This window comes from Pimephales promelas, chromosome 1 (genome assembly GCF_988280905.1).
Source record: "Pimephales promelas chromosome 1, fPimPro1.hap1.1, whole genome shotgun sequence".
NCBI lineage: Eukaryota > Metazoa > Chordata > Actinopteri > Cypriniformes > Leuciscidae > Pimephales > Pimephales promelas.
The window spans coordinates 5,478,732-5,490,837 of NC_142769.1; the positions used below are offsets into that span (position 1 = coordinate 5,478,732).

Sequence of the window (12,106 nt, forward strand, 5' to 3'; positions counted from 1 at the left end):
ATTAATAACTTATTAAATTATGTTTGAAAAACAATTGAGTTCTATTAAATGTTTTTTATTCCAATTTTTTTCATGATTTAATAGAAATATATTATAAAAAATGGTGGTAATCAAATAAAAGTTTAGCAAACGTTTTAATCCTTTTACTTTTTGGCAAAGTGCTGCAAAAAAGATTTAGTCAATTAAAACATGGACAAACAATATATATTCCTTAAAGAATGTGTAAATACATTTTATTGTTGGTGTTTAAACAGCACTTCCTTTTTAAAAAAGGGGAGGAGACCGCAAGAAACTCTGAGTTTACTGAAGAAAACCTGCTCCCGACCAGGTTAGGTTCACAGAGTAAGTTACCATGGTAACTGACTCTGAGTATAATTTACCTCTCTTTCAGAAACGGGCTTGACTTACTCTGCTTTCTCGGGTTTGATATACCCCCCTTTCTGAAACGGAAAACCCAGAGTTTCCCTCATTTCAGGGTTAACATACTCAGAGTTTTCACTTAACCTCCTTTCTGAAATGGGCCCCGGGTGGCAGAACGCGAGCGGCTTCCATTGACTAACTGAATAGATCCAGCCGGCGGCAACTGAACAGTTACACAGTTAAAATCATTGTTGTTGATCAAAGTTGAATCTATGGCAAAAATATGTTGTGTTTGGGGTTGCGCCACCAGATATACAGCAAAAGGTGTAGGTTTTTTTTTATAGATTTCCTTCAGAAAAAAGTAAATCTATCCAGCAGAGCCTGTGGGTGAGGAGGTTAAAGCGAGTGGACGTCGTCAAAAGTGCATGTTCTTCTAATTATGAGCCTGAGCCCGATTTAAACCCAACCATTTTAATACGTGGGTCGTTATATAACTGACGTTCTCAACTAACTTAGTTATTTTTATTACTTTCTATGTTACTTTCTTTTGAGCGGTGAGTAAATGCTTCTTCATCGTAAATGCTTCTGATTGGCCAATGCGTTCAATAAATCAACACATATGTCTGTGATTGGCTACATCGCTGCAGTCACGTTATAAAAAGAAACTCTGCCATTTAAGTCATTTCTATTTTGTTTTAGTTGTTCTTGTTGCTTTTCTGCAACAGATGAATACAAATGTATTAGTTTTTATTCGTTTTATTCATAGATATTTCTAGTTTGCGGGAGTCCCGCGAATCGTTTTATTCTCCTGCAATCCGCACACACAGAGTGCATTACCGCCCGCACTCGGCCATCAGATCTAGTCCCGCGCCGCGGTCTAGTGCGTTGGGGGTGCACGTCTCTAGATCAAAGAATCTAAGCTTTAATGATCATGTTAACTATGTCCGAATTTCCACAACGTCTGTTTTTGAATCAACTGTTGAAATGTAGATTAGGCTTCTGCCGGCGGTGTGTCTCCCTCCATGCAATTTACTAGTGTAGCCATAGGGACGCTTCGGCTTTTGCCACCCGGAAGAACGTCTATTATTGTTTTTTTTTGTTTTTTTTATTATTGCAGAAAGGTAACATATACAGACAATAACAGAACATAAACAACCAAAACAAAAATAAATACATAAATAAATAAATAATAGAGCATAGTTCACATTCAATTTTAACAAATAAGAGTAAACACCAGGGGTATTGAAGAGTGCATCATTGTAAATATTTCACAGATTTTTCATTTTTTAACAATCTTATTGAAGAGATGTAGGAATCAAAGTCATTATTGTTGTGACGTCATGGTGAATTGTGAATTACCACTGAACTGTGGAATATCGGTATGCGAAACTGAACTTGCTACAAACATTATATTAAGCGAGTCAGCAGATCGGCCGTAATAGTCAGATCACGCCACGTCATCGACGCCAATTTCAATTCAGCTGTGAAGGAAGGAAGCAACAGAGAAATGCTTACCTGAATGAAGTTTAATCATGCAGAGGATACGTTAACAGTAAGTTAGCTGCTGGAAGCGCCTACCAAAAACTCGAGAAACGACTTGAAAGCCTTGGAAGCGGAGTTTGAACTTGAAACCAGTGAGGGAAGATCGTCTCGTGATTTGCAGAATTGTTGATTCATGTCGGTGGATCGGTGATCTGCGGGATAAAAGTCACCCGTGCAGACAGCGAGGTTCTTTTGGTGGACGAGTTGAGGAACATTGCAGTTCTCCTGTCGGATTATCTTGGCTGATCTGACGCTGTTATGGCTTTAGTTGACGTAAAAATGGAACTGATGGGTTACACGAGTGTTTTAGGCCTAAGCTTGGCTGATCGAAACTCTCGGAGGAAGACCGCTGCGAGGAGTTGCGACGCTGAACGCGGGAACCTTGACGTGCAGCAGGAGGTAAAGGCGCGCGGGTCTGGACATCGATAATTGTAAACAACGTGCGTGTCCTGAACATGTTGGCTGGAGTCTGAACGAGAGCAGTGAATGGCAGCGTCAGTATCTGCGAATTCAGACAAGTGTAAGTACCTAATCTTTTATACTGTGACTGTTAAGACGGTTTGATTTGTTGAGCGTTCAGAGATGCTCTTCTGCTTCAAGGTTTGATGTGTTGAGCGTTCAGAGATGCTCTTCTGCTTCAAGGTTTGATGTGTTGAGTGTTCAGAGATGCTCTTTTGCTTCAAGGTTTGTTGTGTTGAGTGTTCAGAGATGCTCTTCTGCTTCAAGGTTTGATGTGTTGAGCGTTCAGAGATGCTCTTCTGCTTCAAGGTTTGATGTGTTGAGCGTTCAGAGATGCTCTTCTGCTTCAAGGTTTGTTGTGTTGAGTGTTCAGAGATGCTCTTCTGCTTCAAGGTTTGATGTGTTGAGTGTTCAGAGATGCTCTTCTGCTTCAAGGTTTGATGTGTTGAGTGTTCAGAGATGCTCTTCTGCTTCAAGGTTTGATGTGTTGAGCGTTCAGAGATGCTCTTCTTCTTCAAGGTTTGATGTGTTGACCATTCAGAGATGCTCTTCTGCTTCAAGGTTTGATGTGTTGAGTGTTCAGAGATGCTCTTCTGCTTCAAGGTTTGATGTGTTGAGTGTTCAGAGATGCTCTTCTGCTTCAAGGTTTGATGTGTTGAGTGTTCAGAGATGCTCTTCTGCTTCAAGGTTTGATGTGTTGAGCGTTCAGAGATGCTCTTCTTCTTCAAGGTTTGATGTGTTGACCATTCAGAGATGCTCTTCTGCTTCAAGGTTTGATGTGTTGAGTGTTCAGAGATGCTCTTCTGCTTCAAGGTTTGATGTGTTGAGCGTTCAGAGATGCTCTTCTGCTTCAAGGTTTGATGTGTTGAGTGTTCAGAGATGCTCTTCCGCAGACCTCGGTTGTAACAGGTGTTTATTTGAGTTACTGTTGACTTTGTATCAGCTTGAACCAGTCTGGTCATTCTCCTCTGACCTCTAGGGTCAACAAGGCATTTACACCCTCAGAATTGGCGCTCATTGGATATTTTCTCTTTTTTTCGGACCATTGTCTGTAAACCCTAGAGATGGTTGTGCTTGAAAATCCAAGTAGATCAGCATTTTCTGTAATACTCAGACCAGCCCGCCTGGCATCAACAACCTTGCTATGTTCAAAGTGACTTAAATCACATCTCTTCTCCATCCTGATGCTCAGTTTCAACTTCAGCAGACTATATGCCTAAGGCCCCGTCCACACTACTGCGTTTTCGTTTAAAAACGGAGAATTAAAACGAAAACGATCTCCGTCCACACTAACGTTTTACCTGCGTATTAGAATTTATCTCCGTCCACACTAAAACGACTGAAAACGTGGATCACGTGACCATTCACCAACACTGGGCATGCGCGCGCCGGTGTAAACAGTGGTTGGCGAATCAAGGAAAGATACGTCATGACTGATGACACCCAATCATAGAGCCGAGCGTGAGCCTCTGCATCATCGTTTGTAAACTCCTCCGTTTTGTCTCGTCCACACTAAAACGCCCTCCGGAGATTCAAAACGCAGCTGCAGCGTTTCTAAACTTCTCCGTTTTAGGTCTTCGTTTTTCCTGTTTTAGTGTGGACGGGAGGTGCAAACGTAGCAAAAGGTCTCCGTTTTTAAACGAAAACGCAGTAGTGTGGACGGGGCCTCAATATATGGAGTTGCTGTCATGTGATTGGAAGATTAGATATTTGCTTTAACGAGCAATTGAACAGGTGTACCTTAGAAAGTGCAAGTGTGTGTAATGCACATATAATAAAAAAAAATACGTGATGTAATGTTGCATATTCTGAGAGATAATGTCATGATTAAACCATAAAACCAAACCCTAATCCTAACCCTATAGTAATTATATGTTGTTATATTAATATTACTCTGTAGCTTATTGTACAATTACATTGTAACAAGGACACCTTAAAATAAAGTGTATAGTTGTGTTTTGCAATATAACATGAACAAAATTTTTGTAAGTGCGTTAAAGAAACCTTACACAAAATGTGACCAATAAAATGATAGGTTATTAGGTTATATAGTTTAATGACTTATTGTATTACATTGTAATACTTTTTATGGCTTTAAGGTTTGAAAACTAAAAGGAGCAACGGATGCCTTGCATAAATGATGTGGTGCTTTGGTGAATGATGCAGGCAGCGAGGCGAACCAGCATATGCCAGTGTTGCAGAAATATCTCTTAGAGCTCCACAGTTTGCTCCACAAGAGCGGTTTGTTCCCTCCGCGCATGTAAACACCCAGAAAAACAAAAACAAAAAAACAATAATTTTAGAGAAGCGAGGATTAAAAATGTGCAAATACTCTCAACAGCCTTCTGCTTGGCTCGCCACCAAACAATTTAAATCGCAATTTGTACTTTCCTCATCCCTTTGTTTGGACACAACTTACCATGAATGTGGTTGATTTGCTCTTTTTCACCATTGTTAATGTTTTTCCCTCTCTCTGAGGCTAATAAAAGTGTAACTTTTGCAGGCTTCACCAGCTGCACTGGCAAAGTGTGTCCTAGCGGAGGTGCCTAAACAGGTAGTGGAGTACTTCAGTCACAAGGCCATACCACCCATAAACCCAGTGATGAATTCAAACCCCAACTCCATCGCCAACACACCTGAATAACACTCAAACCTCTACTCCTCAACGGTCCAGCAAAGAGAGTGAGAGCTGGGACAGGCCTGTTCTGCCACAACACACAGTACTTTGACTCCATTTTGTTCATTCATAAGGTGTTTACGCACGAGTGACGGTTTGGATCTTATCCGTGCCACCATGACTGCTCCCTCAGCATGCAAACTGGAGTACATTGGATTCCCATCAGCACCACAGGCCTTCTGATCCCTGCTGACTCTTTACAACTGCACTAGGCCACTTCTGCATTCTGCTGTTTTGTACGCCCTTCAGAGCTTTCAACTTTGCTCTCACTGCCCGTGGGCTCCTTTCGATCCTGGAGAACTGGAACAGAACTGGCCACAATCGTACAATGTAGATAATTGCATGTCCATTGACTGAAAGAGTTCGCTTTGGTTTCGCTGGAAACATATGCATATTTCATAGCTAAAATCATGATAATGTTGATGTAGAGACAATGGGTGTGAGAATGGTGGTCAGTCAGGTCAACGTTTCAATATTTTAGCGGCGGTGCTTTAATTAGCATGCTGACAGAGCGCTGTTTCACCATTTGCTTGGTGTTTTCAAATCCATCGCCTTTAAAGTACCGGTGCAACAGCCATAGATATGGAGACATGCTGTTTTTTTTTTAAGCAGCTTGTGCTATTAGCATTATAAAGATGTTAACGGCAAGTAAACAAAGTTGTTTTTCAGGATAATACCTTTTAAAAATGTATCTTGAGACCCTTGAAATCTGTTTCATTCCATTGTGTCTTGAATGCATCTGTTAGCATCCCATAACAAACACGTCTGATTGGTGAAAAGTCATACAGTAGGTTGTTCCTAGTCATCACATATAACAACAGCTCTGCTCTTATTCAAGTGTACACTAATTCATTTTTTCCCCCTGATTTAATGGTTTGTGGAAACGTTGCCACAGCCATGTGTCAATCATGAGAGAAGTGCATACATCTCTGCTCTAATTAAAAAAGTGAAGTATAATTTTTGTGCCATTAGTTGAACCAATCAGAACTGTTTCATGAATACTCCCCCCCCCCTTCTGTTATTGGTGGGCCTAAACTCACTTCACCTATGAATGAAGTCTGCCCTTTATTGTATTGAATGTGCACTTGTAGTGTACTTCAAATCGTAAAAGTAAATTTAAAATAAAAATAAATTAGATAATATAATATTAATGAAAAAAGGTCACTTAAGTGTACTTAAAGAGTCCACTTTGCTCAAATGATTAACACACTTAAGTATGCTTTTAGAAAGTACTCTTTGTAATATCAAATTAAAAGTTTTACTTTAAATAACTTTTTAATTTAATCTTTTGTGCTTTTAAAAAGCACACAATTTTGATGTGTTCACTAACATACTAATTCTAATTTTAACTGTAGCGTGTTGTGAAAAGTTACTTTTAAAGTTAATATCTTTAGAATGTACTAAATTGCAACTTTATTACAAATATATTTAAATATATGACATTTAAAGTATATTTGAATTGACTATAATTTAATATTAATTCAATATACTAGACAACAGAAGTACATATAAAGATTTACTTAAGGTTCAAAACAAAGAAGTTTGAACTAATTGATTTTAATATAAATTAAAACTATACTACATTGTCATTTAATTGTAAATAAGATGTGTTTAAATGTCCTCAAACATTACATTAAAAAATGTTTCTCAAGGGTCGCCACATTATGTGCGATAAAACAAAGCATATCAAATTTGAAACATATTTTAGCTGTTAAGATAGTTTTAATTTGAAATTTTAAAATAGCAGGCAAAGTGAATATAAAAATTGACAAAAAATACATGTAAAGTGCTGTCTTCCTTCTTATGTTTGGGTGCCGTGGCACTTACACAGCAATGTCTAATATGGATGGCTGCACAGTTCTACAGTACATGCATGACCTCAAATATTAACACGTACAAACAAACAGCCTAGACAGCAACATAGTGTTGGCCCAGATCCGGGCCACATCTGGTACATGCCAGATCTAAGCCGACACTATGTTGCTGTCTTGCAGTGATGGCTATATTTACATACTCTAGAACTTAACTGGGTGAACAGCGATAACTTCATTAAAATATCCTAGCCAGCACAGCCAAGTGGGGCCCACATGGGTTTGACGTGGGCTATCTAACTGGGACCCAGTCCAGTTTTGCTCCCGGTTTCCATGTAGGCCCCACATGGGTTTTCCCAGATGAAATAATCACTGCTCAGTGTGCACTCTACAGGCTGTTAAATGTAACACTGATCAGTTTTGGAGTTAATGAGATAATTAAGTGATTGAATATGATTGAGCATTATTGAAGACACCAAAAGCAGAATCACTGAAGGAGAAAATTGTAAGCCACCATCATGGTGATCATTGCTTTAATTGGGCTCTTGACCCTTATATTATCAACTTTAGATTTTGTTTGGCTGTTGTTTCTGACTTAAAACTGCCAGATGAACAAAAAAAATTGATGTAATTGTGTTGGTTATATTATGACAATCATCATTTGAACCTTATGTTTAGTAATTTATGCTGTTGGTTACAGCATAACTGTGATTCTGCATTAAACTCCAGAATTTTAGGTATAATATAAAGGATTTCTTAAAAGTTGTTTTAAAAATATATATTTCATTTAGGTATACCCAGACATCAAGATTCAGTCAATGCATCTCAACAATGGTGACACGCAGAATATTTAATTAGGAAAAGTAAACTACATAGACAATTCAGATCATAATTTATTCATACTGCAATGCATGATGGGAGCCATTAATGAGTTGTGATTGGTGGCAGCCACTGCAACATGGATTATTATTATTGTCACCATTGTTGAGATACACAGCTGATTATTGTTGTCTGTGTTTCTAAATAAATTCATTTGTAAGTGTTTTGATCAGAACAATGTTTATGAAAAATTTTGGATTAAAAAAATACTGATAATCATATTATGTAGAATCACAAAGCTGTTGCTAACAAGTTAAACCAGATAATCTCAATAAGATCAGATCACAGCATGATTATGCCAAAACACAATCAACACTGACATACTTTTCTTTGTTCATTTGACTGTTATAAATCAATAACAGCAGACAAACACAATTTTAAAGTGAAAGTGTAAAGGTCAAGCGTCCCACACTGATCATCATAACGGTGGCTTACAATTTGTGATTTTCTCCTTCAGTGATTCTGCTTGTTAACACCTGGTGTTCATCAATAATGCTCAATCATTATTCAATCACTTAATCATCTCATTAACTCCAAAACTGATCAGTGTTCATTTCATCTGGGCAAACCCATGTGGGGAAACCGGTAGCAAAACTGTCTGGGTCCCAGTTAGATAGCCCACATGGCTGTGCTGGCTGATGACATTCAGTATTGCCTATACCTGCCCTCTCAACTACAACTAGAGCGAAACTATCTATATGTTAGCAGCATTATATATCTGTTAGACAGTTTGTCAGTTGCTTCAACAAAACAGGCTGGCATTTTGTGTCCAGATAAGAAAAAAAAATGTTTAAAGCGTTTAATGAATGTACATTTCAACAACATGCAAATCAGTGGTTTGAGTTATCTATTAACAGGGTATATATAAAGTCATTTTTGGCACAAGATTATAGCATATCCTTAAGTTAAATCTGAAAAGCGTCACATGTTTGATGTGCTTAGTACACGTCTATACAAGAGCACACACGAAACAGCCTGTACTCTTGCAGCGGCCGCTCGCGCGCTCTCTCTCTCTCTCTGCTATTCTGAAGCCCTTTTTGCACAACTGCAACATTATCACTCCATTGTGACATGGTTATATAAATGAAGGACGCCAGATCTTAACATGTTGCTGTTTCTGAATGGCTTTTTGAACTGTACATGTACTGTAGCCTATTCCAATTTTTGTATAGCATTTTATTAATCTGTATTTCTTTTCTTTGCTTGTCTTTTTAATCCATTTCCAAATGGACCGCATTTGCATGTTCAGTGTGTCCTGGGGTGAAGTTTGCTCCCTCTTTTTCAGGAGGTGCTACTCTTCCACCTAGTTGCAGAAGGAGAGGAAAAATGTTAAGCATGTTTCCTTCTACTATTCGTCTGGATTGTGGGTCATGATACTGGTGGTGTTTTCTTGCAGCCTGAGGTTATTGCAGCTTTAGATCTTCATGCACTTATCAGGCAACACATTATGTCCGCTTACAGACATTCAGCTGCATCCTAAAGCATTATATCATTGAAAAGATAGGCGGACCATGCTGTCCAAAGCGTAATTTTCATTAAACTGTATTGTTATTACTGTCAAAAACGCTGGATCACAGGGAGGAAGAGGAGTCATTTGAACATATTTTGTCTCATCTATGCTTTAACAATGCTTTGATTTGAGCCAGTGCCATTACTGGAAGTATCTCTTTCAAAAGCTGTGATTTACTGCATGCAGTCCTCTGTGTTGAAATGTAACGGTCGGATTTATTTCAGTGTTATTTTGTTGGAAGCGAGTCCTACCGCTTCCTGTAGTCTAGACTTCTGCATCGAGGCTAATAAATCTTTTAATAATTTGACTGAATGGTGGTATGTCAGTGGTATGTCCATTTGATGCAAGTTGTCAATGTCTGCGCAGTATTTTAAAGCATATAAGATCATAATTCCAAGTCATTTCTGCTAAACCCAGTGAAAAGGTGCTGCTTTTATTTCCATTCATTCTCATGCAGATGTCTTTATGTGGAATAATAGTCTGCACATATTAACAATATCAGGTCCATTTAGACCTTAGAATAGGTGTTTTAAAGAACTAAGCTTCAAAGAAAGTGAATTATATTGCAATTATTGCTAAATGATAATCAGGGAAAATTACATGTCATTGGAAAAATGGCCTTTTCTAATTGTCAGTCATGGACTAAAATGTTATGCGTGTCTGGTAATTTAATTGAGTAACACTCTTAAAAATAAAGTTTCTCAATTGACATCAATGGTTCCATATAGAACCTTTAACATGCATGGAATCTTTCCATCACACAAAAGGTTCTTTACAGGACGTTTCCCAGAATGGTTCATTTATGGCAGTGGTATTCAAATTTTGGACCACGGTCTGGTTCCGAACCCCAACTTGTTTCCATCAGGACCGCGGGACATAATTGAGCCATTAATGAGCGTTAAAGGCTTAAAGCGCCACATTTTAACAACAGGAGCAGCAGAAAAACAGATACTTTTGCTAAAATGCTGGAGAAAATGAGAATGCAGCAAATACAATTATTATCTGTCATAAAGATGAATCCGACCATTTAACTAAACCAGGTTTGTGACAACACGTGGTGCCAATTAGGTTTCCTAATACACAATGTTATAAAAAAAACTTTGAAACTACTTTGTTTTGTCCTCATGATGAGAGATTTGATTATTAGATTATGTACGTTGTTTATTCCTTAAAAAAAATAGTCCATACTTTTCTTAAGAGCTAAACCTGCACCCCCAGTATATTTTCTCAGTCCCAATGCCTTCTAGGTGCCTTACACATAAGTGTCTAAATGTAAATAATAATAATAATAATAATAATAATAGCCTGAGAAAACATCTGATTCATATTCAGTTCGTAAAAATTATGACTTCACTGGTTTGGCTCTCGGGGACAAAGACCCAGAACGTTCCCCTAACGTTCCAGAATGGTCCTATGGGGTTATTTTTTTGGGAACCAAACAAGAACGTTATAAGAACGTTCCATTTTTATAACGTAAGGAGAATGTTCCAGGAACGTTCCCTTAACCTCAAGGGAAAGTTCTAAGAACGTTCTGGGAACCAAAAACTAACGTTCCCAGAACCTAAATTTTTTTGCTGGGGAATCTCATCTTTGATGACTATTTTGATTGTTTCAGATTTTCACTTTTACAAAGTACTATAGCTGCCCTGATGAAAATGTGTAACAGTTTCAACATGTATTGTACATATTGTTCGGACCTCCACTAGTAGAGACCGGACCTAAAAGTGGAAGGTCACTTACGGTATAGAGTACATACAATATAAGTCTTGTAATTCACACCCTGCTATCCAAAATTATATTACAGAAAAGAAAGATTATTTAGAAAAAAGAGATGTTTAAACTTGTCCTGATTGGCGAAATAGGGTAATAAAAATCCTGCCATTTTTTATTAGATGCAATAAAAGGGTTATTTTTATTTTTCAATTTTTCAATTTTTGCTCTTGCTTAAAAATCTTTTGTTTTATTTCTGTGTTTCAGCTCAGCATTTTTACAAGTCAAGTCATATTCTTTTCTGTTCATGAGCAGTTTTTGCACATATTTGTTATGGGTTTTCATTTCACAGTCAGATGAATTCTGTTGTAAACCTATTTCAAACCACATGTAAATGAAATCCACAATGGTTTGTCAGCCTTCACAACATGAGTACTAAAGCGAAACCTGCACTAAAGCCATATCCAAGTGAATCTTGTGATTTGCATGATGTGGTTTCCTCCAGTAGGATCACTGGTGTCCTTACTAAAGATGATGAGGTCATGTCGCATACCTCAGTTGTGTCACGTCATTGGGTGACTGCGTGAATGGTTGTAGTTGCCATGGCGATGGTGCTGGGTGCTTAAAGGCCAGCAATGAAGAAATAGATTGAGATGTGCTGGAGCAGATAATTTTTAAAAAAGAGCCGAACAACCTTGAGTAAAGTTCAGGGCTTTAAAGAAAAGCACAGAATTGGCTTTTAAGATCATCAAAAAATGCACTTTTGTATGAGCAATACTATATGTTCTTTATTGAAGATCTGGAGTAATTTTTGAAAAACATTCAGTTATCCAATCCGATGCAAGTGTTTTATTTATTTATTTATTTTACACATACTCTAAATAACATCTTGTGGAGAAATATGTTCATTATTTTTAACTGATTTATTCAACGAATTAACTGATTGTGACAACTTTTAGTTTTAATGGCGTACTGATAATAATGGTGGTTCTTTGTGGAAACAAGTTTATGAATATTACATCCCCCCAAATACAGATTGTGACTACTACTCTTGCCAGGATGGACACATGTTCTCTGTTTATTTAAAACCAAAACATAAAATAAAACAGCCCGTTTTCATCCTTTAGCGTCACATAAAACACTATATGACAAAACGGC

At 37.8% G+C, this 12,106-nt stretch overlaps 1 protein-coding gene across 2 annotated transcripts in view; it reads left to right on the top strand.

Moving 5' to 3' along the window:
* Positions 1 to 9,545, top strand: part of cpne7 (copine 7) — a 65,516-nt gene extending 55,971 nt beyond the window's left edge. For both annotated transcript variants that reach the window (XM_089119345.1, XM_089119382.1), the window contains exon 16: positions 4,865 to 9,545. In XM_089119345.1, coding sequence (XP_088975471.1) covers positions 4,865 to 5,005 — 141 coding nt within the window. In that variant the 3' untranslated portion in view covers positions 5,006 to 9,545. The remainder of the gene's footprint in view (positions 1 to 4,864) is intronic.
* Positions 9,546 to 12,106: the final 2,561 nt, after the last annotated feature.